Source organism: Anomaloglossus baeobatrachus, chromosome 10 (assembly GCF_048569485.1).
Source record: "Anomaloglossus baeobatrachus isolate aAnoBae1 chromosome 10, aAnoBae1.hap1, whole genome shotgun sequence".
Taxonomy (NCBI): Eukaryota; Metazoa; Chordata; class Amphibia; order Anura; family Aromobatidae; genus Anomaloglossus; species Anomaloglossus baeobatrachus.
Window position 1 is genome coordinate 41085874 of NC_134362.1, and position 24460 is coordinate 41110333.

Below are 24460 nucleotides of genomic sequence, written 5' to 3' on the forward strand. Positions count from 1 at the left end.
TAGCGGCAATTGATGCATCTGACAGCGGGGATACAACACCATATACATAGAGTGCATGGGGTCGTAGCAGAACGGTCGTCGCTGGGGCGTCACGGATCATGCTCTCTAAGCGATGAAGAACGTGCAGTGTGACCGCTGCACTTGCGATGCTGGAGCATCGCGTTTGTGACGTTGCAGCATCGCAATAGTAGTGATTGTGTTGGGGCCCTAAAACAGACCCTGTTCAAAACTGTGCTCAATGCTCATCCATGCAATCAATATATCGCAGCAGTGACCTTAATCCCCATTGATCTTCAGTGATCTTCTGGCAGCACAGATTAACCCTTTTCTTCCATCTCCTTCAACGAGCACCCGAGCATGGTAGTGCCCGCTCATCACTAGTTACGAGTACTGAGCACCCGAGCATGGTAGCGCCCGCTCATCACCAGTTACACTGAGTACTGAGCACCTGAGCGTGGTAGTGTCCGCTCATCACTAGTTACGAGTACTGAGCACCTGAGCATGGTAGTGCTTGCTCATTACTAGTTACAAGTACTGAGCACCTAAGCATGGTAGTGCCCGCTCATCACTAGTTACCAGTACTGAGCACCCGAGCATGGTAGTGCCCGCTCATCACTAGTTACGAGTACTGAGCACCCGAGCATGGTAGTGCTCGCTCATCACTAGTTACGAGTACTGAGCACCCGAGCATGGTAGTGTCCGCTCATCACTAGTTACGAGTACTGAGCACCCGAGCATGGTAGCGCCCGCTCATCACTAGTTACCAGTACTGAGCACCTGAGCATGGTAGTGCCCGCTCATCACCAGTTACACTGAGTACTGAGCACCTGAGCGTGGTAGTGTCCGCTCATCACTAGTTACGAGTACTGAGCACCTGAGCATGGTAGTGCTTGCTCATTACTAGTTACAAGTACTGAGCACCTGAGCATAGTAGTGCCCGCTCATCACTAGTTACGAGTACTGAGCACCTGAGCATGGTAGTGCCCGCTCATCACTAGTTACGAGTACTGAGCACCTGAGCATGGTAGTGCTTGCTCATTACTAGTTACAAGTACTGAGCACCTGAGCATAGTAGTGCCCGCTCATCACTAGTTACGAGTACTGAGCACCTGAGCATGGTAGTGCCCGCTCATCACTAGTTACGAGTACTGAGCACCTGAGCATGGTAGTGCTTGCTCATTACTAGTTACAAGTACTGAGCACCTAAGCATGGTAGTGCCCGCTCATCACTAGTTACCAGTACTGAGCACCCGAGCATGGTAGTGCCCACTCATCACTAGTTACGAGTACTGAGCACCTGAGCATGGTAGTGCCCGCTCATCACTAGTTACGAGTACTGAGCACCTGAGCATGGTAGTGCTTGCTCATTACTAGTTACAAGTACTGAGCACCTGAGCATAGTAGTGCCCGCTCATCACTAGTTACGAGTACTGAGCACCTGAGCATGGTAGTGCCCGCTCATCACTAGTTACGAGTACTGAGCACCTGAGCATGGTAGTGCTTGCTCATTACTAGTTACAAGTACTGAGCACCTAAGCATGGTAGTGCCCGCTCATCACTAGTTACCAGTACTGAGCACCCGAGCATGGTAGTGCCCGCTCATCACTAGTTACGAGTACTGAGCACCCGAGCATGGTAGTGCTCGCTCATCACTAGTTACGAGTACTGAGCACCCGAGCATGGTAGTGCTCGCTCATCACTAGTTACGAGTACAGAGCACCCGAGCATGGTAGTGCTCCCTCATCACTAGTTACGACTACCCGAGCATGGTAGTGCCCGCTCATCACTAGTTACGAGTACTGAGCACCAGAGCATGGTAGTGCCCGCTCATCACTAGTTACAAGTACCCACCTGCCTGTATGCAACCCGGACATCTGGGCATATGCTTTTGGAGATGGCGAATAGTGTTCTGGACGTATTTCTTGGGATTTATTACTTTGTCTGCCAACACCAGCCCAATTTAGTGGCGACCCTGCTGAGTTTTTGCGTTAGTGTACTGTGCATTTCGAGCTTTATCAGCATCAGTTTTGGCTGAGTGGTCAAAAAGGTAACATATTCAATATTATCATTTGTTTTATGAGAGGCCTGAGCTGCACCATGCTGGAATTCGCTGACCCCATATTCTGCACAATCCCATTTATTCTCAGTTTTCTGTAAGGCTACTTTCACACTTGCGTTCAGCGGAGTGCGTCACTATGGAGAATAGCGCAGTCCGTTAACGCACTGCGCTATTCTCCATAGACTTGTATGGACGACGCACTGTAACGCAAGTGTCAGCGTTGCATCCGCTGGATGACGCAGCGTTGTTATTTTATCGCTGCGTCGGGCGGAAGAAACACAGCATGTAACTTTTTTTGAGCAGCGCAATCCGTAGGATTTCACTGCGCATGGTCTTTTTTTTTTAAATCTTTTAAAGCTGAGCGCCCGCCGGCATGTGAGAGCGCGCAGATGAACACCCGCCTGCCGGCATGTGAGAGCGCTCAGCTGAACGCCCGCCCGCTGGCTATTGAGAGCGATCAGCTGATCGTTCACAATAGTCTGCTGCTGGTAAAACTGTAAAGAAGAAAAAAAAAAAATAAATAAATAAAGCTTTCGTTGTTTTGTATGATCCGTAGCATCCGTTGTGCCATTATATGCAACGCATCCGTTGCATCCGTCACACAACGCAATGCTACGGAAGCCGTCCAACGCAAGTGTGAAACTAGCCTAAGGTGTTCAAGGAGTCTGATAGAGTTTATACAAAGGGCGATGCATTATACAATCTGAGACAATGTACGAATTTTGACTAAATAGTTAAAAACTGCGGCTAATCAGTGGCTGTTTATTGGCTGCAGCGATCAGGTTACACAACGGGGTCACATCAGTTGCCAGTAACAGCAGCGCCAACATAGCTGTAATGGTGAAACTGCTGGAGAGGAGTACATATTGTTTTTTTATTTTCTATGGGGCCTTGAATTTATTAAAAAGCTTGTCCAGGCTTAGGGCGCAAGTCTGCAGTCACGCTATGTGATTGCAGACTTGTGAATCCTCACAATGCGCAGTGTGCGCTCTGTAAGGATTTTCCAGCACCAGGAGCAGGCAGGCACGTCACTGCAAGTACGCTGTTTGCATACATGGGGTAACGTGCTGACTATATGTGTGCAGCCTTGCTTAATACAGATGAATGTTGAACGAGGCCGGACATGTCTGGTTGGAATAAGGCTGGAGGTTTTCAAATCGCGTACTTGCGATCACATGTTTTTTTCCGCTTTTATATATACATCGTTGGTGTCCTGCAATTAATAAAATATCTTTTGCACTTTATGACTCTTGTCTTACAATTTTCATAGAGCAACACATACAGTGACTGCAGATTTGTTGTTTTAGACTAGACAACTCCTTTAACGTCACACACATTATGTACACGCTATGCAGTGCACATACATACACAAACGTGAGGTATGCACACTCAGCTGTAATATATTGACAAATACACTACTCAGCTACAACACACTCATGTCAGCTACATCATAAAAACACACACTCAGCTCAGCTACATCACACACCATATACATTACAGTATTTTCTAGTTCCTTCTAGGAATGTGCCTGATCACATGACCTGAAAGGTTCTTCAGCTATTCAGTCATGCAACATCCGTGTAGGTCCTGATAGCCCCCTCTCCTGCACGGATCAGAATCTGGCAGAAGAGAGACATTCAGTAAGTGATCAGGATGGACGCTGTATCAGCAGTTTCTTGGATCACCGCTGGCACACAATTTTTAGCAAGACTCTTTCTGGCTAAAAAAAAGTGTCTTATTGTTCGCTCAGTGGTTAGCACTGCAGTCTTGCAGCGCTGGGGTCCTGGGTTCAAATCCCACCAAGGACAACATCTGCAAGGAGTTTGTATGTTCTCCCCGTGTTTGCGTGGGTTTCCTCCGGGTACTCCGGTTTCCTCCCACACTCCAAAGACCTACAGATAGGGACTCTAGATTGGCAACACTGTCCCCATTGGGGCTCACAATGTATGTAAAGCGCTGTGGAATTAATAGCGCTATATAAATGAATAAAATTATTATTATTCAAGGATGGCTTACTTTCTACAAAGCAGTGGCATGTTAAAAAATGAATCTGTATGCAGTATTGCTTAATAATATCACCCAAGAATATCAGGCATGAACAATTTACTGTCTGGGATACCTAGGATCAGAAAGTCTTTATATAAGAGGCAAGAATACATTCCTAAAAAGGAGAATATTTAATAAGAATAAAAAAAACGTAACGGCTGAATTCACACATCCACGTTTCAATCGGACAGCGCAAAAATGGTAGGACGACATAGCGGCTACTGGCTCAACACCAGGAGGAGTAAAGACTCGTTAGATTGAGTCAAATGTGGAAAACGCGGCTGCTCAATAGTTTTTCCTCGATAAAAAAATAAAAAATAATAATATCTACTTCAGTTGATAAGTGACTTGTGCCCACCACTTGGCAACTCATGTCAGTGATCCATTGTTTCCTTTTGGCTTTCCACAGAATGTCTCCAAAAAAGGCGAATGTCCAAATAGAAGGCACTTTCAACCACTCCCCATATTAAGCGTGACTATACATTTTGAATGGTCTCCAGCCATGAAGACTGATGCTCTGTTTCTTCATGTCCAAGATGGCCGCTGGCTGGGAAGTGCTGTGAAGAGTCTGAACTACGGCTCCCCTGTCGTACTATTAATAAGAGCTAGAGCAGCGCTGATTACAATAATGCTGTGTTCAATGGTCATTATGTGTAGTCCCTATACCATAAAAATATATAGTCACATTCTATATGGGTAAGATGTGTAGCTTTAATGTTGATGAGACAAAAGCCTATACAAATGATTTGCCCTCCGTACTGGTTTCTGGAGCAACCTCCTCCATTTCCACATCCGGCTGAGGCTTGTTGGATTTTCTTTTTGTTGTGCCAATTTCAATTTCCATGCCATGGATAGGTTTTTGAGGCTTTGACTTCGCTTCCACTAGAAAAATAAAGAAAGAATAATGTTAGCAACTCAGTTAATTTCATATGCAATAGCACTTAAGACTACAACGTCTACTAATTAGGCTTCGTTCACATTAAGGCTGCTTTACACACGACATCGCTAGCAAAATCGCACCCGACCCCGTCGTTTGTGCGTCAAGGGAAAATCGCTGCCCGTGGCGTACAATATCGCTAGTAGGAGTCACAAGCACTTACCTTCCTAACGACGTCGCTGTGGCCGGCGAACAATCTCGTTTAAGGGGGAGGTTTGTGCGGTGTCACACAGCCGGCGACCAATAGAAGCGGAGGGGCGGAGAGCAGCCACATTAATGACACGCCCACCTTGTTCCCGGAGGACGCAGGAACATGGTTGTTCGTCGTTCCCAGGGTGTCAAACATAGCGATGTGTGCTGCCTCAGGAACGACGAACAACCTGCGTCCAGAACGAGCAACGACATTTTGAAAATGAACGACGTGTCAACGATCAACGATTAGGTGAGTATTTCTGATAGTTAGCGGTGGCTCGTAGGTGTTAGGGGCACTTTGCACACTATAACATTGCAGGTGCGATATCGGTGGGGTCAAATCGAAAGTGACGCACATTCGGCGTCGCTGTCGATATCGGTGTCAGGTTTCCGGGTTTTCCAGTCCTCTTTTGAAAAAGCTTGCCCTCAGTTAACATGGAGTTTTGTGTTCTGTTGCCCTACTTCCTGTCCAGCTGCTTAAAAGGCCGCCTCTAAGCTTAGTCCAGTGCCTGAGTATACTGCTTGCTGTGTGCTCCTGCTTTGCTGCTGCTGCTACTTGATTACCTTTGGATCCTCCTGGAAATCTACCGACCGACTCTGGACCATACCCGGTTTCTTCAAACTGTGCCCGGACTCCGTCTGCCGTCTTTTGTCAGCACGTCTGCCCGGTTTCTTCCGGTTCATAACCATTCTGGACTTTCATTCCGTACGGACACTTCTGGACTTTACCGCTTGCCCCTTGTGTCCCGGCTGCACCGCATTTAGGCCTTCCGGGGTTGATTGCCGGACAGTCCCTGTATAGGGGTTCGCTCTGGTGGTCTCCCTGGGGGAGTCCGGTGCGTGGCCCCGGGAATCCCCTTCGCTCAGTTTCAGAAAGGTATTTTTTGTGTTTGTTATACTGTGTATTTCCGTTGTGTATCTACCGTGGTTACATATCATAAAAACATCTTGTACCACAAACTCGTCTCTGGCTGTCATTGCCCTAACGCTATCGAAATCCTCAAACATACAATAGTATTACATTATACTCAGGCCATAAGAGGATTTCGCTGGGGCAATGACTGAGACACGAGTAGATCAGCTCTTTTCTATGATTAACTCCTTGCAGCAGGAGATGGAGGTGGTGCAGACTAAACTTAGAGATGTGGAGACACAGCTGGGCCATGATCACCAGGTACTGGGTCCGGCTATACAGGATTTGCAAGTCAGAGTGGAGGCTCAGGAAGCCGGCCCCACTACGTCCGTATCAGCTGCCGGTATGCCTAGGTTACCCCCATTCCGTTTCAATGGTGACCGTAGTCAGTTTCGTGGATTTGTGAACCAATGTATACTGTTTTTTGATGTACATGCTGATTATTACCGTTCTGACCGGTCCAAAGTGTTATGTATAATTATGTTATTAACCTCACGAGCACTGGCTTGGGCTAATCCTATGATAGAGAACCGGGACATCCGTTTAAATCACCTAGAGGACTTTCTGACCGCAATGGCGCAGATGTTTGATGATCCGAATCGCCGTGCTACCGCTGAATCGGCTCTCCTTTCCTTACGTCAGGGAAAGCGTTCTGTCGTTGAATACGCCACTGAATTTAAGAGGTTAGTGGTAGACACCGACTGGGGAAACAATGCATTATTGTCTGTTTTCAGAAAGGGTTTGTCCGGTACCATCAAAGACGAGTTAGCTCGTTCCGAATCTCCAGGGGAGTTTGAACAGTTTCTCCAGCACTGTGTGCGTATTGATACCCGCTTGACCGAACGTAGACAGGAAAAATGGGCAGCTGTAAACCGTGTAAACAACTTTGCCTTTCCTTCCAGAGAACCCGCTCTCAGGACGCCACGGGAGGCCGAGGACGTTCCTATGCAAGTGGACTCTCTGCAAAAGCGAGAGACCAATGAACGTCGCGAACACCGGCTCCGTGAGCGTTTGTGTTTCTATTGCGGTCAATCGGACCATTTCTTGATCGACTGCCCGAAACGTCCGAATCGCCCAAATAAGGTATTGGCAGCCATGGCAGAGTGTGACAACACGGACGCAGAGTCCGATATCTCTGAGGCAAGTGGACACCTGGATGCGGTATTTCCCTTGACTGTAATGTTAACCTCACCGAAGGACTCGGAAGGGAAATATACCCATTGCTCGCTCCCCATTCAGATCCGGTGGGAGGGACAGCTAATACCTACCTCTGCAATGATAGATTCTGGGGCAGGGGGAAATTTCATGGACTCCTCTTTTGCCAGGAAACACGGTATCCGGACTCAGCAAAGATCCTCACCGGTTACCATGGAGACGGTTGACGGATCTCCGTTAATCTCTGGACCAGTTGATCGGGAAACCGTACCGCTAGAATGCGTCATGAAGCCAGGTCAGCAGGAGACCCTTGTTTTCATGTTAATTTCTTCTCCTCATTTTCCGATTATTCTAGGTATTCCGTGGCTACGGTCTACAAATCCGGTCATCGATTGGGAAACTAAGGAAATATCCTTCCCACCGCAGAGTATTCCGACCATTAGTCCAACTGTTCCGGTTCCAGTAACACCGAATGCGGAGGGCACTGTACAGGTACCTGTTCTACCCCCGGTGTATAATGACTTTGCGGATATATGCGACAAAAGAAAAGCCGATCGGCTTCCCCCGCATAGACCGTATGATTGCCCCATAGACTTACTCCCAGGGGCGGAGATCCCGTTTGGTCATGTCTACCCGTTGGCGGCACCTGAGCTAGAAGCACTAAAAAAATACATTGATGAAAGTCTAGCTAAGGGATTCATTCGTCCGTCTACCTCACCAGCAGGGGCACCCATCTTTTTCGTGAAAAAGAAAGAGGGGACTCTGAGACCCTGTATTGACTACCGGGAACTGAATAAAATAACTATCCGGAACCGGTATCCGTTACCGTTGATTCCTGAGCTATTGGAGAGGGTCCAACAGGCAAAAATATTCACCAAATTGGATCTCCGTGGGGCATACAATCTACTCCGTATACGTCCCGGAGACGAGTGGAAGACCGCGTTCCGATGTCGGTATGGACATTTTGAGTACCTAGTGATGCCTTTTGGACTTTGTAACGCTGCCGCGACTTTCCAACATCTAGTTAACGATATTTTTAGGGATATCATGGACCAATTCATGGTGATTTATCTGGACGATATCCTAATCTTTTCTGATTCCCTACAGGAACACCAGGAACACGTCAAGACCGTACTTACCCGGCTGAGGGAAAACCACCTGTACATCAAACTGGAGAAATGCGAGTTCCACTGCTCACAAATACAATTCTTAGGTTATGTCATCTCTCCTCAGGGACTGAACATGGAGTCTGGCAAGATACAAGCAATTCTAGACTGGCCGGAACCGGGGAACATCAAGGAGGTACAACGCTTTGTCGGTTTTGCCAACTTTTACCGACATTTTATCCGTAATTTTTCAGAGATCGTTCGTCCCATCACTCTGTTAACCAAGAAAGGACAGAAGTTTGTGTGGTCCGCCCAGGCCCAGGAAGCTTTCCATCGTCTCAAGGTTTGTTTTACCTCAGCGCCTATATTGGTACATCCGAATCCCGCACTTCCCTTTATCGTGGAAGTCGACGCTTCCGACTACGCATTAGGGGCCATCCTTTCACAAAGGACTGGGGACAAGAGTCTCTTACATCCGTGTGCTTTCTTTTCCCGCCGGTTGTCCCCTGCAGAAAGGAACTATGACATTGCGGACAAGGAATTGTTAGCGATTATTTCCGCTTTCAAGGAATGGAGACACTACTTACAGGGAGCCGCGCAGCAAGTGATAGTACTCACAGATCATCGTAATCTGGAATTTCTTAAGTCTGCCAGGTGCCTGTCTCCACGGCAAGCCCGTTGGAGCCTATTCCTTAACCAGTTCAATTTTGTCGTTACATACCGTCCAGGTTCACGTAATGGGAAAGCCGATGCCTTGTCCCGAATCCACGCCGTGGACTCCGTGCCTGGAACCCCGTCTCAGACCGTGTTATCGGATGCCAATTTCGTTGGAGTAATCCAGGACCAGGACTTGTGGAAGGACATCAAGCTGGCCTATGATGGTGACGTATTTCTTGCTGCCCCCCCGAATGATGTAACTCTTGTTCTTCGGAATGGTGTGTGGTTGAGAGAGCGACGCATTTATGTCCCGGAGGCCGTAAGACTTCGGGTTCTCAAGTTGGTCCATGACTCCGTGTTGGCTGGTCATAGGGGGGTACAGAAGACGCAGGAATTTCTGAACCGTTTTTTCTGGTGGCCTACCTGTTTAAAGGACGTAAAGGACTATGTCCACTCATGTGTGGTTTGTGCCCGGTGCAAGGTCCCTCGTGTGGCTCCTACAGGACTCCTCCAACCGTTACCCGTGCCATCTCGCCCTTGGGGGTCTATCTCAATGGATTTTATTGTGGAGTTGCCCGTCTCAGACGGTCACAATACCATTTTAGTGGTGGTGGATCGGTTGACTAAAGCTGCTCACTTTATTCCGTGTGCCGGTCTTCCCTCAGCCGCAGAGACAGTGGATCTGGTTATCCAGAACGTATTCCGATTGCATGGGGTACCAGACGAGATCATCTCTGACCGGGGCGTGCAGTTCACGTCTAGGTTCTGGAAGGGGTTTTGTACGGCACTCCAGATTGATGTCTGTTTGTCTTCTGCATACCATCCTCAGACAAATGGGCAAACCGAACGGACCAATCAAACCCTGGAACAATACCTTCGCTGTTATGTCAGCCATCTGCAGGACGATTGGTTGAAGATGCTTCCGTTGGCGGAGTTCTCGTATAACAACACTCAGAGCAGCTCCACTAAGGTAACGCCCTTCTTTGCTAACTTGGGTTACCATCCGACTATTTTGCCTAGGTCACCGGTTGCGGTCTCAGTGCCTGCGGTGGAGGACAGATTAACAGAGCTACGACTAAATCTGGAGGTTCTGAAGGACACTGTGGCTACAGCTCAGGAGCGTTACAAGAGGTCGGCAGACGCTCACCGGAGACCGGCACCCATGTATAAGGTAGGGGACTCTGTATGGTTGTCCACCAAGAACCTGAGATTGGGTGTTCCTTCGCAGAAACTGGGACAAAAATTCATCGGTCCGTTCAAGATCACCGGGATCGTGAGCCCTGTGGCCTGTCGGCTGCGGTTACCGCACCATCTAAAGGTACACCCGGTCTTTCATGTTTCTCTCCTCAAATCCGTCTCCCCCAATACGTTTCATGGTCGTGTCGTGCCTCCTCCTCCGCCTGTGATGGTCGACGGCGAGGAGCAGTTCGTGGTTGAGGACATTATTGACTCCCGGCTTCATCGTCGTCGGCTTCAGTATCTGGTACGTTGGCAGGGGTACGCCCCCGAGGACGATTCCTGGGAACCGGTGGGTAACATTCGAGCACCACGGAAGATCGCTCAGTTTCATCGACGGTACCCGGACAAGCCGGGCCCTGACCCGTCCTGAGGCCGTTTCTGGGGGGGGGGAGTAATGTCAGGTTTCCGGGTTTTCCAGTCCTCTTTTGAAAAAGCTTGCCCTCAGTTAACATGGAGTTTTGTGTTCTGTTGCCCTACTTCCTGTCCAGCTGCTTAAAAGGCCGCCTCTAAGCTTAGTCCAGTGCCTGAGTATACTGCTTGCTGTGTGCTCCTGCTTTGCTGCTGCTGCTACTTGATTACCTTTGGATCCTCCTGGAAATCTACCGACCGACTCTGGACCATACCCGGTTTCTTCAAACTGTGCCCGGACTCCGTCTGCCGTCTTTTGTCAGCACGTCTGCCCGGTTTCTTCCGGTTCATAACCATTCTGGACTTTCATTCCGTACGGACACTTCTGGACTTTACCGCTTGCCCCTTGTGTCCCGGCTGCACCGCATTTAGGCCTTCCGGGGTTGATTGCCGGACAGTCCCTGTATAGGGGTTCGCTCTGGTGGTCTCCCTGGGGGAGTCCGGTGCGTGGCCCCGGGAATCCCCTTCGCTCCGTTTCAGAAAGGTATTTTTTTGTGTTTGTTATACTGTGTATTTCCGTTGTGTATCTACCGTGGTTACATATCATAAAAACATCTTGTACCACAAACTCGTCTCTGGCTGTCATTGCCCTAACGCTATCGAAATCCTCAAACATACAATAGTATTACATTCGGAGTGTGTAAATAGTTTTTGATACGATTAACGAGCGCAAAAGCGTCAAAATCGTATCATCGTTTTAGCGTCGGTCATTTCCATAATTTCGGAAGGACCGATGTTACGATGTTGTTCCTCGTTCCTGCGGCAGCACACATCGCTGTGTATGAAGCCGCAGAAGCGAGGAACATCTACCTGCGTCCTGCGGCTCACGCCGGCTATGCGGAAGGAAGGAGGTGGGCGGGATGTTTACGTCCCGCTCATCTCCGCCCCTCCGCTTCTATTGGCCGTCTGACGTCGCACGACCCGCCCCCTTACGAAGGAGGCGGGTCGCCGGCCAGGTAAGTCCATGTGAAGCTGCCGTAGCGATAATGTTCGCTACGGCAGCTATCACAAGAAATCGCAGCTGCGACGGGGGCGGGGACTATCGCGCTCGGCATCACAAGCATCGGTTTGCAATGTCGTAGTGTGCAAAGTACCCCTTACACGGAACGACGTAGCTAACGACGCCGGATGTGCGTCACAAATTCCGTGACCCCGACGACATATCGTTCGATATGTCGTTGCGTGTAAAGCAGCCTTTAGTGTTTCTCAGTAGGCATAAACGTAGGCCGAGACTCATCTGAGCCCTGGTCATTCGCCCATTAACACTAAAACTACTGAGGTAGTCATTTTGACTACTTTGCACCATGTATTTCTATATAGGTGTCACGAGTCCAGTAGTTCTAGTATTAAGCATGGATACACTTGCAAATATTGCATTTTTTGCAGGCTCTGCAATCAACTTTTTTTTCTTTTATATTCTCTATTTCAGCAAAAATAATTTGGTGGCAGACTGTAATGGGATGTTCAAACCAATGCAGAAATAGATAAAAGTGTGGTAAAAATCACTTGTTACAAACAGTACAAAAATATCTGCAATAAAAAAAAAAAAAAAAAAAAGGTTAAACGTAATGAGAGTTAGCTGACAACAAACAAGCGGGGTGCTAAAAATATGCAAAATGTGAAGAAAAGGCCAAGAGGGCAGCCTTGGCGCCCTTCAATTTGAGACAAGTGAGCTTACTCCAATTAGATATAGTATTCTATAATTTACGGATAGACCTATCGTGGAGAAAAGCAGCTTTGCCTCTAGTTGTAGAGATCAAATTTTCCATTCTCATGGTTTTGGTGATCCTGGAGAGCCCTTCCTGACTTCTTCACAGTAAAGGGAGACAGGGTCAAGCTTCTTTTACCAAATGTATATGGGACACAGCAAGCATGTGGAAGAGTGTGCTCTGGTCAGGTGAGGTCAAAATAAAAGTTTTTGGGCTTAATGCAAATCAGTATGTGTGGTGGAAAACTAACCCTGTATATCATGATGAAAACATCATCCCCACCATCAAACATGGTGGAGGCCGCATCATGCCGTTCAGTTCAGCAGAGGCAGGGAAGCTGATCAAAGTGTAACGCTTGCTTGGAGCCACAGACTCAGACTGGCTGTAAAGGGAGGACCCCGAGAACTCTGCAACCCTTTAATCCCTATACAGGTATTTGGAATTACACAGAGCCACAGAGATCACCACCTGTGGTAGGCAGTAGTCTGTGGTAGTCAGGCAAAGACAAAAACCAGGAGATTCAATACAGGAACAGAATCGGCAGGCAAGGACGTAATGAGGAAACAAAGTAGAGGTCAAATCCGGGACTGGCAGCAAGGTACAAAAACGACAGGCACAAGGGTAGACAGAAAACAAACAGACGTCAGCGCATGGGAATTACTAGACAAACAGAACAGGAACCAGGAAAACAGAACTCTCTCTGGCGGTGGGGGGAATAAGAAGAGTGTAGTGTCTTCCAATTGGATGTAGCTGAATGATGGTAACTTCAGCTGGAAGACACACGCCACCTACAGTCAGCCAGTGATACTGCAGATCCCATGGAAACCCAGGCCAGTGGATAAGCGGAGCCTGCGCCCACCAGTGCCGCTGGCACCGACTCCTCTCCCACCACCAGCACCATCCAAGGCAGGAACACAGCGTCACCTGGTGCTTGAAGCAGACGTCGATGGAGCGGACTCCGGTGGGGACGTAACACAAAGTTAATGGGAAGATGGATGGCGCTAAATACAGTGCAATTCTGGGGGAAAACCTATTAAGAGGTTGCAAAAAATCTTGAGACTTGGGCATGGATTCACCATTAAGCAGGAAAATTACCCTAAACATCCTGCCAACACTTCAGTGGAAGGTTTAGTTAAAATATATTCATGTGTGTGAATGGCCCACTCACAGTCCAGACCAAAATCCCATTGGGAATCTGTGACAAGACTCGAAAATTGCTGATCACAGACTCCTCCATCCAATCTCACTGAGTGAGAGCATGTGCACAAGGAAGAATGGGCAATCCTCCTAATTACTTATGGTTTACATCCTAACCTTCCAGCCAGCTCTCCCCCTCTGCCCATTTCTCAGAAGCTCTACGTGTCTCGCCCTCAGTGACTGCTGACTCCACTCCTACAAAGCACCATCTAGAGACTTCTATACAGGCTCAAGATGGAAAGATTACTGCACACGGTTTCTCCTTCCTAACATTCTTCCCATTACACAGAGTATGTTATATCTTGCCATCAGTAATGTCACATGAGCTGACAGAGGTCTCCCACAGGCTTGGTGTGCAGTCACGGAGTCATATATGATACAAGGAGTCATAAGCTAAACACATTTTGTTGGCATGTGACCACGTTCACATCACAAGCGGTCACGATTTGTGAGCCTGCGGTCGCACAAAGTGACTACAGACGTCTGTCCCAAGCCTGGAGAACCCCTTTATAATATGTGTGAATGAAAAACCTTTTAAAAGTAGAAGCCTCATCACTGGTGTGAACAGAACCTAAGAAAAGTGAAAAAGGATAGATAGAGATATCAGCCAGCCTGGATTACTGATAACCAGAACCAAACAGTACCATCCATGACTTCTTTCTCCTTCTGTACGTGTCGTATTTGCTTTATCAATTTTCGCTTCTTCTTCCCAGAAAGTGTGATGTTCGCTCGATCGCTAGAACTAGAAAGACAAAAACACGTGACAAAATTAGACTAAGGGCGGCTTTGCACGTTGCAACATCGCACGTGCGATGTCGGTGGGGTCAAATCGAAAGTGACGCACATCCGGCGTCAGTTTCGACATCGTTGTGTGTAAATCCTAGATGATACGATTACCGAGCGCAAAAGCGTCGTTATCGTATCATCGGTGTAGGCTCCGACTTTTTCATAATTACGCTGCTGCGACAGGTACGATGCTGTTCCTCGTTCCTGCGGCAGCACACATCGCTGTGTATGAAGCCGCAGGAGCGAGGAACATCACCTTACCTGCCGCCGGCGGCTATACGGAAGGAAGGAGGTGGGCGGGATGTTTACATCCTGCTCATCTCCGCCCCTCCGCCGCCTGCCGTGTGACGTCGCTATGACGCCGCACGACCCGCCCCCTTAGGAAGGAGGCGGGTCGCCGGCCAGAGCGACGGTCGCAGGGCAGGTGAGTGCATGTGAAGCTGGCGTAGCGATAATTTTCGCTATGCCAGCTATCACAAGATATCGTACCTGCGACGGGGGCGGGGACTATCGCGTGCGACATCGCAGCATCGGCTTGCGATGTCGCAACGTGCAAAGCCCGCCTAAGGCTGGAATCACACTTGCGAGTGTAAAATTGGACCGATTCTCATGCTAGAAAGTAGCACGATTTTTTCATCCGTGTGCTGTCAGTGTGCAATCCGTTTTTTTCCTCAGCAGCTGTTACTTATTTAAAGTCATGTACAGGAGCATTTACAGTGTTCTCTGCTACATGCTAGAAATGTATTGAGAAAATTGGATGTCACTAGGATGGTACATGTGCCGTCCGTGTGACATCAGTTTTTTTTTTAACGCACCCATAGACTTGCATTGGAGAGTCTCGCACGAGAAACTCACCAAAACGCAGCATGCTGCGATTTTTTTCTCAGTCCGATTCGGACTGAGAAAAAAATAGCAGATCGGAGCTGCATCATTGATTAACATTGGTCCGAGTGCAATGCGAGAATGTGGAGTTCTGGCAGAGCTTTGGTTGTGGTAAATGAGCCATTGGAGACCGAACATACAAGTAGTCCTATTAGTAAACTGCTGTTTAAGAAATCATGTTACTGACGTGTGGTACTTGTATCTTTTTTAATGGCTTTTATAGAAAGTTAGAGGGACATAGCACATTTTTGCCCTATGAATTATGCCTTCGTGCTTTTTCAGGTGAAAGTCAGATTTTGCTTCTGCACCCCAAATACCTGCTGCGATACATATATATGTCCCTTTTGAATGGCCAGGACTGGTGCACAATATCTGCTGATTGGGTTGATGTTCAGATTGTAACTAGTGATGAGCGAGCACTACCATGCTTGGTACTCGTAGCGAGCAGTTAAAGGGAACCTATTAGGTCCAATATGCACCCAGAACCACGAACAGTTCTGGGTACATATTGCTAATCCCGGCCTAACTGTCCCTGTATCTAGTAGCATAGATAAAGAAATCTGTAGAAAAAGTATTTCTAAAGATCCTTTATGATATGCTAATGAGCACAGGGACTAGTTGCAAGGGCGTTACTTGCGACTAGTCCGCCGCTCTTTTTTTTGTAAACTGTTTATTTATTAAACTTTTTCATACAAACTTCAAACTGTATCATCATGGTGCTTTGATAAAGTATCAACATGACATCAAACAGGGATAAGACAGAGGGAGTCTGCCCCTCTAACATGCTATTCAATGTCCATTGCCTAGAGTCATCGGCGTTGATGCGCGTACCTGTGTCCGTTGTCCCCGCCTCAGATACAGGGTTTAGGCTCAGTGCGCTTCCCTTGGGACTTCCAGTGATGTGCACTTTGAAGCCAGGTGTACGCGACCCGGCTTCAGAGAGGTCTAGTGTACATGACCGGAAGTGCTGAGACTTCTGATCATGCGCACTGACCCTAAACCCGGTGTCTGAGACAGTGACAATGGACACAGGTAAGCTCGTCACCACCGATGACTCTGGGCAGTGGGCATTGAATAGCATGTTAGCACACCCCTGTGGGCATGCTAAGCGGGTGGACTAGTCGGGGGAACTAATGCCCTTGCGACTAGCCCTGAGCCTCATTAGCATATTATAAAGGATCTTTAGAAATACTTTTTCTAAAGATCTCTTTATCTATGCTACTAGATACAGTGTCAGTTCTGCAGGAAATAGCAACATGCACCCAGAACTGCTCTTGGTTCTGGGTGCATATTACACCTGACAGATTCCCTTTAATGCTCGGATGGGCGCGACTCGACTACCTGAGTATAATGGACGTTAATGAGGAACTCAAGCATTTTTCTGGGAAATTTTCCAGTGACCCAGGAAATAAATAGCAACTGTCCTATTGTTAGATCTATTTCACCTGCTGGAGTTCTCCTCACATTACCACATAGTATCAGCCTTTTCACAATCAGATCACTAAGGCTGCTTTCAGGTTATTGCCTCATCGCGCCGCATCCGGCATCCATAGGGATGCATTGAGAAAAGCGCCGCACATGCGGCGCGATGCGGGTTTTTTTGCCGCACAAAAAAACGTGCCAGGCAACGTTCCATCTGGCCGCCGCATCGGCTAAATCTGCCGCATGCGGCAAAAACCAGACCGAACGCAAGGCCATGCGGCACTAATTAAAGTCTATGCAGGAGAAACGCAACCGGCAGCAAAAAAAAAAACGGTTGCGTTTTTCCTGCAAAGTGCCGGATTGTGCCGCATTGCAGAAACCGGAGGTGTGAAAGCAGCCTAAGCGTCATGACCAGGGAAGTCCAACCGCCACTTCCACAGGAGAAACCATGGCCTATATACAAAACCGCACACTACTTTCAATGTACGCATATTACAAATATTCTCCTTTTGACGTGCTCTATGGAGCTGTGAACACTGCTTTTCAATTTGTTGTTATTTTCAAGACATCAGTTTTCTGTTACAAATATGAGAAGACTCATCCAGAGGAAACAAACTAGTACAGACCTAGTGCTGCTCTCAGCCGAGGAGTCCATACAACTGCTGAACGCCCAGTCTGTAATCCAAACTGTACGTCCAGATGTCTGATCTAAACTGCCTGGACTCCAGACTGAAACCCTGTAGGAAACCAGCAGAGCTTCTGAATGTATTTGTAGCGCCCCTGAAACCCTCAGGACACTACTAGGTACTGCATCCTGACAAAGATGCAGGGCCTACCACCAGGGACCTGGAAGACCAGTGCCGGTACCACCAAAACACAAAATCCCCAGTTTCCCACTCCCCATTAGGGATGACTGACTAGTCCGGGACCCAATGGATGGCCACCCAGAGGCGGAGCCAGTCCAGTCCACTAGCCGACAACCCAGTGGGAGGGGACAAACAGACACTAAGAGTCAGACAGGTGAGTCCGGTAGTGACAGATGAAGGGGACGGACGTATCTCCAGACGGGGTAGTGTAACGGTGACCTAGGTGGCAAGGAGAGTGGTTGCCAAGGAGGGTACAGCCAGGTACCCCTGAAACCAGAGCACCGACGGGGCACAGGGCCCTAAGTCAGGCGACAGCTTCAGGCAACCTGACAAATACCTGCACAGTGAGGGGACCTTCACGGACCTCACTGACCCAAGAATCCGGGGGCATCAGCAGTAAAGATTGAGCCAGGGACCGGAACAGAACACCGACCCTACAGGGTTTGCACTGCCCGCCGTACGGACGAGAGACTGCCGACAGACAGTAAGGGAACCACAAATGCTCCAGGCTACGGGGTCCCACCAACCAGTGAGTGGTGCCGGGGAAAGAGACTACCCAGTCACCACACCGGCACTGGGACAAAAGGGACCAGGGGTCTGAACCAGCCGTCCTCAGTGCTAAAGCTCAACAGCACCGTGAGTTAACAGAAGTTGCACTGCATCTCCATCGTGTGGTCTCCCTCCTTTCTGCGACGGATCCCTCCATCCACTCACTGGGGCCCGGCTCTACATTCGGAAGGCCTACCATCCAGGCTGCCACCACCATCAGCCCCAGTGGTAATAGAATGTGCAGCGGCGGTTCCATCACCATAACCGCAACCCGCAAGTGGCGTCACAATACAAACTCTTTAAATTCCCCTGTATATAATCCCTTTTAAAACGCGTCCCCCTGGGTCACTGAACCGGGCATCGGCCATTGCACAACCGTGACACAGCATCCCCGTACATATACGGCCCGGGACAGAGTGCCCCATAGCCCTGGGCAACACATAATCAGCTCGTAGATTCAACATCTAGAGCAGATACAATCTGAGAGCAGCACTGCGCCTGTACAGGCTTATACCCTCGCAATGTAAGAAAAGGGATTTTATTCACTGACCGCAAATAGAGAACTGTTGGGATACGAGGATCGGATTCAGCAGCAACTTTGTTAAAAAAATTAAAGCTTAAAATTCGATTTTATTCAGTGCGACAATAAAAGATCAAAAAATGGCATAAAAATTTGCAATGTAACGCGTTTCGGACCCCAAATGGTCCTAAAACACAGAATTCAAGAATTTTAACACAAAGTTCACAGGAAAGTTTCTGAACTTATTTATTCGGCTATTACCCTATATTAGGGTTAAATGGGATAACATCTATAATTCCAAATTACCTTCTCTTCCTTAAGTGATGAACGGTTATTAACTCTTTGTCTACCACAGCGCCAATTATTTTATGCTTCTTCCGTTTCTCCCGGGTAATTAAACGGCGACGTTTCAAGATACTTTTTTGCAAATCCTGTTGTAATAAAGCGTAAGTGAATATTAAGTCTCGTTACAATATTAAAGGACTTGATTAACCCCTTATTAATGTGCCCAGAAAAAAAGGAAAGCTAAATAAATAAATAAATAAATAAATATTTAATTCCTGGAGTGGCCACGCTCTTCTATACTGCATCTCCCGCCAATCTGATGATACCGACATTTGTAACCACACCAGCACTCGCATGGCAGGAGGAACAACAAGGAGGAGTCAAGTATGGAGGAGCACTGCCAGTCCAGGAAGGGGGGGGGGGGGATTGTTCTTTTTGACTTTTTCTTTCCTCCACTGTTCTGGGCCCATTATTGGGGTTTTTTAAGTAGTGGACAAACCATTATATGATATGGCAAAAAATAAATAAAACAGCCTCCCATTCCTCTGCTCGATCTGCCCAAGATATTCTTATAAATGCATGGACTTCGCCTGAGCTTTCAATATAGTCTTCATCTTATGCGGGCGTCACACGAGACGATCTATTGTGGGATGCATCGTCGGGATCACGGTTTTCGTGACGCACATCCGGCATCGTTCACGACGTTGTCTCGTGTGACACCTCCGAGTGACGCAGAATCGGTCACAAATCGTGAGTCGTGTACATGTCACTTATTTTTAAAAAATTGTTTATTTTTCATGGTGCCGGATGTTCATCATACCCGGGGTAGCACACATCGCTCCGTGTGACACCCCGGGAACGATGAACACAGCTTACCTGCGTCCCGCGGCTATGCGGAAGGAAGGAGGTGGGCGGGATGTTTACGTCCCGCTCATCTCCGCCCCTCCGCTTCTATTGGCCGGCGGCTGTCTGACGTCGCTGTGACGCCGAACATCCCTCCCCCTTCAGGAAGAGGATGTTCGTCGCCCACAGCAAGGTCGCTCTGCAGGTAATTACGTGTGACGGCTGTTTAACGACTTTGTGCAACACGGGCAGCGATTTGCCCGTGACGCACAAACAACGGGGGCGAGTATGATCGCTCGTGCGATCGCACGATAGATCGTACCGTGTGACGCCGGCATTAGACATCCGTATTATCCTACCTGATGAGACCCTCGTCAATCACTAGAACAAGGGGCACAAGTACTGAGCAGATTACATCTCGCCATCATGCAAGAATTCTAAGGATGTGAATATATATAATTTTGTAATATTTAATAATAATTTTTAATATATAATGTAATAATTTTATATATATAAAATATAAATATATATTAAATATGAATAATATTATATAATATAAAATATAAATATATACAGTACAAACTAAAAGTTTGGACACCTTCTCATTCAAAGAGTTTTCTTTATTTTCATGACTCATGGCTTCAATTGTAGATTCACATTGAAGCCATCAAAACTATGAATTATCACATGTGGAATGAAATACTTAACAAAAAAGTGTGAAACAACTGACAATATGTCTTATATTCTAGGTTCTTGAAAGTAGCCACCTTGTGCTTTGATTACTGCTTTGCACACTCTTGGCATTCTCTTGATGAGCTTCAAAAGGTAGTCACCGGAAATGGCCTTCACTTCACAGGTGTGCCCTGTCAGGATTAATAAGTGGGATTTCTTGCCTTATAAATGGGGTTGGGACCATCAGTTGTGTTGTGCAGACGTCTGGTGGATACACAGCTGATAATCCTACTGAATAGACTGTTAGAATTTGTATTATGGCAAGAAAAAAGCAGCTAAGTGAAGAAAAACAAGTGGCCATCATTACTTTAAGAAATGAAGGTCAGTCAGTCCGAAAAATTGGTAAAACTTTGAAAGTGTCCCCAAGTGCAGTGGCAAAAACCATCAAACGCTACAAAGAAACTGGCTCACATGAGGACCGCCCCAGGAAAGGAAGACCAAGAGTCACCTCTGCTGCGGAGGATAAGTTTATCCGAGTCAACAGCCTCAGAAATCGCAGGTTAACAGCAGCTCAGATTAGAGACCGGGTCAATGCCACACAGAGTTCTAGCAGCAGACACATCTCTAGAACAACTGTTAAGAGGAGACTTTGTGCAGCGGGCCTTCATGGTAAAATAGCTGCTAGGAAACCACTGCTAAGGACAGGCAACAAGCAGAAGAGACTTGTTTGGGCTAAAGAACACAAGGAATGGACATTAGACCAGTGGAAATCTGTGCTTTGGTCTGATGAGTCCAAATTTGAGATCTTTGGATCTAACCACCGTGTCTTTGTGCGACTCAGAAAAGGTGAACGGATGGACTCTACATGCCTGGTTCCCACGGAGAAGCATGGAGGAGGAGGTGTGATGGTGTGGGGGTGCTTTGCTGGTGACACTGTTGGGGATTTATTCAAAATTGTAGCCATTCTGGTTCAGTATGCCTTCCACAGCATCTAGCAGCGGCGTGCTATTCCGTCCGGTTTGCGTTTAGTTGGACCATCATTTCTTTTTCAACAGGACAATGACCCCAAACACACCTCAAGGCTGTGTAAGGGCTATTTGACTAAGAAGGAGAGTGATGGGGTGCTACGACAGATGACCTGGCCTCCACAGTCACCAGACCTGAACCCAATCGAGATGGTTTGGGGTGAGCTGGACCGCAGAGTGAAGGCAAAAGGGCCAACAAGTGCTAAGCATCTCTGGGAACTCCTTCAAGACTGTTGGAAAACCATTTCCGGTGACTACCTCTTGAAGCTCATCAAGAGAATGCCAAGAGTGTGCAAAGCAGTAATCAAAGCAAAAGGTGGCTACTTTGAAGAACCCATAAGACATATTTTCAGTTGTTTCACACTTTTTTGTTAAGTATTTCATTCCACGTGTTAATTCAGGGGTCTCAAACTTGGCTGGGTGTATGGGCCGCACAGAGGGAAAAAAAATAATTTGGGGGGGGCTGCATTCTTTGCAAGACAAAGTGACATTTTTATTGGTACCATATATAATATAATTTTTTTACACACCTTGGCATCACTGATTTTGAACATTTTCACTTGTTTATTATAGCAAACATGCATATTGTTTGTTTAAATATAAAAAATTATTTTTTTTTTGTTTTTACATTTTATTCCTTTCTTGTAACTAATAGTCTTACAATTATCACTATATAGAAATTTTGACCAACATCCTTTAGTAATGTTCCCCATCTTGTTGTAACGTGCCCATCCTTGTCCCCATCCTAAAGTAATGTTCCCCATCTTGTTGTAACGTGCCCATCCTTGTCCCCATCCTTGTCCCCATCCTAAAGTAATGTTCCCCATCTTGTAGTAATGTGCCCATCCTTATCCCCATCCTATAGTAATGTTCCCAGCCTTGTCCCCATCTTATCGTAATGTGCCCATCCTGTACTAATGTGTGCAACCTTGTCCCCATCCTATAGTAATGTCCCCAGCCTTATCCCTATTCTATAGTAATGTTTCCCATCCTTGTCCCCTTGTAGTAATGTCCCTATCCTGTAGTAATGTCCCCAGCCTTGTCCCCATTCTATAGTAATAATGTCTCCATCCAATAGTATTGTGGCCATTCTTGTAATGTCCCAATCCTATAGTAATGTCCCTAGCCTTATCCCCATCCCATAGTAATGTGCGCACCCTGTCTCCATCCTGTAGTAATGGGTGGGGGCGGCGGCGGCTGAAAGGGGGCAGTTGCTATGACTTAGGCTAGTTTCACACTTGCGCTATTTTTACGCAAACGGAATCCATCACTAATGTAGTACAGTTCATTTATGTACAGTGGAAGCGCGTTACTATGGCGCGTGTGTGTGTCATGCAGAACCCGCTTGTGTCCACACGATGTCGCGCTTCCACTGTACATAAATGAACTGTACTACATTAGTGACGGATTCCGTTTGCATCAAATAGCGCAAGTGTGAGACTAGCCTTACCGATCGCTTCCCTCGGCTTCCACAGACACCGGAGTGAAGCAGAGGGGAGCGGTCTCCAGCCCCAGATCCACAGTGATTGGAGAGATCGGTCTCTCCAATCAGAGCTGGGGGCGGGTGAAACAGAGGTCACCCAGCTCCAGCCAATGATCAGTGCTACAGCTGCACTGATCATGGCTGGATTTCAATGTTTCAGCCATTTTCAAAGGCTGATACATTACAGTGGCTGTGATTGGCTGACGAACGCTGCTCAGCCAATCACAGCCTTAGTAGGTCCGGGAGGAGACACCACCCCTCCTGTGGTCAGGCAGAGGTCCCCTCCTCCCTGAATCTAAGGTACAGTATTTAGAAAGCGATCGTAGCCACTGGGGCTCCGGGGACGCGATTTTGCCATGATGTACTGGGTACGTCATGGGTCCTTAAGTACCAGGGAGCCATGCCGTACCCTGTACGTCATAGGTCGCTAAGGGGTTAATGTGCTCTTCTTCACATACACACACACACACACACAAAAAACCCAAACACCATTCTTCTCACCTGTGCCTCGTTCCCTCATCTCTGCTTCTTGCTGTCTGCAGGCCCGTGCCCCTGTTCACTTTCGCGGCAGGTGCAGGGGCAGTATCCACTGGCAGCGCTTTATGTCAGAGGCTTGTATTGCCGGCGCGAGAGCACAGCACCGCCAAAACATTCATCTGACATAAAGCGCAGACAGTGGCTGCGGCCCCTGCACCTGCCGCGAAAGTGAACAGGGGCAGGGGCACGAGCCTGGGGGCCGCACAAAGCCGCCTGAAGGGCCGCATGCGGCCCGCGTGTTTGAGACCTCTGTGTTAATTCATAGTTTTGATGCCTTCAATGTGAATCTACAATTTTCAGAGTCATAAAAATAAAGAAATCTTGAATGAGGTGTGTCCAAACTTTTGGTCTGTACTACATATAGACACACATATATATATATATATATATATATATATATATAAAAATACTTTTTGTCTGTACTACATATATATATATATATATAAAATATTTATATATATAAAATATATTATCTAAATAAATATAAATATATAAATTGTAATATATAAAGTCAAAATATATAAACTATTAATAATTTAATAACATAAAATCTAAATATATATGAAATATTAATAATTTAAGATCTATAAATAACATCTAAATATATATAAAATATTAATAATTTAATAATATTGAATGTATCATTTGAAATATTTAGTAAAGTATTGATTTGCAGCATTTTGTATTGTTTATATTAATATTTGCATTTATTTTAAAAAAAATAATTTTGTGTTTTTTAGGTCTAAGAAATAAACTGCATAAACTAAAGCAACCAATCAGAATCGTGACTTTTATTTTACAAAGTCCTCTGCAAAACTATCAGTGCTTGGTACGATATACCGATAGATTCAGACGGGTTCATACCGTTTTCGGTCGGTTGATCTTTCCTCCGGGAGCCATGCTCGCTTCTGCTTGTCACGTGCCTGACGGACAACTTCCGGTTTCTCCTGCGTTCCGAGCCTCAGTTTGGAT

General features: G+C 47.1%; 1 protein-coding gene across 1 annotated transcript; it reads right to left on the bottom strand.

The window, feature by feature from the left end:
• Nucleotides 1-4221: 4221 nt before the first annotated feature.
• On the bottom strand, nt 4222-24436 carry C10H11orf98 (chromosome 10 C11orf98 homolog). Its single transcript, XM_075325532.1, has 4 exons — nt 24353-24436; nt 18950-19074; nt 14263-14360; nt 4222-4987 (listed from the first exon to the last, which is right to left on the bottom strand). Exons 1-4 carry the CDS (start codon nt 24386-24388, stop codon nt 4839-4841), a joined length of 408 nt encoding a protein of 135 aa, XP_075181647.1. The 5' UTR covers nt 24389-24436; the 3' UTR covers nt 4222-4838.
• Nucleotides 24437-24460: the final 24 nt, after the last annotated feature.

Coding starts and splice junctions, on each gene's coding strand:
- C10H11orf98 (XM_075325532.1), bottom strand. CDS start 24,388: ATGGCTCCCGGAGGAAAGATCAACCGACCGAAAACG. Junction 19,075..24,352: donor AGATCAACCGACCGAAAACG/GTATGAACCCGT, acceptor TTATTACAACAG/GATTTGCAAAAAAGTATCTT. Junction 4,988..14,262: donor GGAGAAAGAAGTCATGGATG/GTACTGTTTGGT, acceptor TTATTTTTCTAG/TGGAAGCGAAGTCAAAGCCT.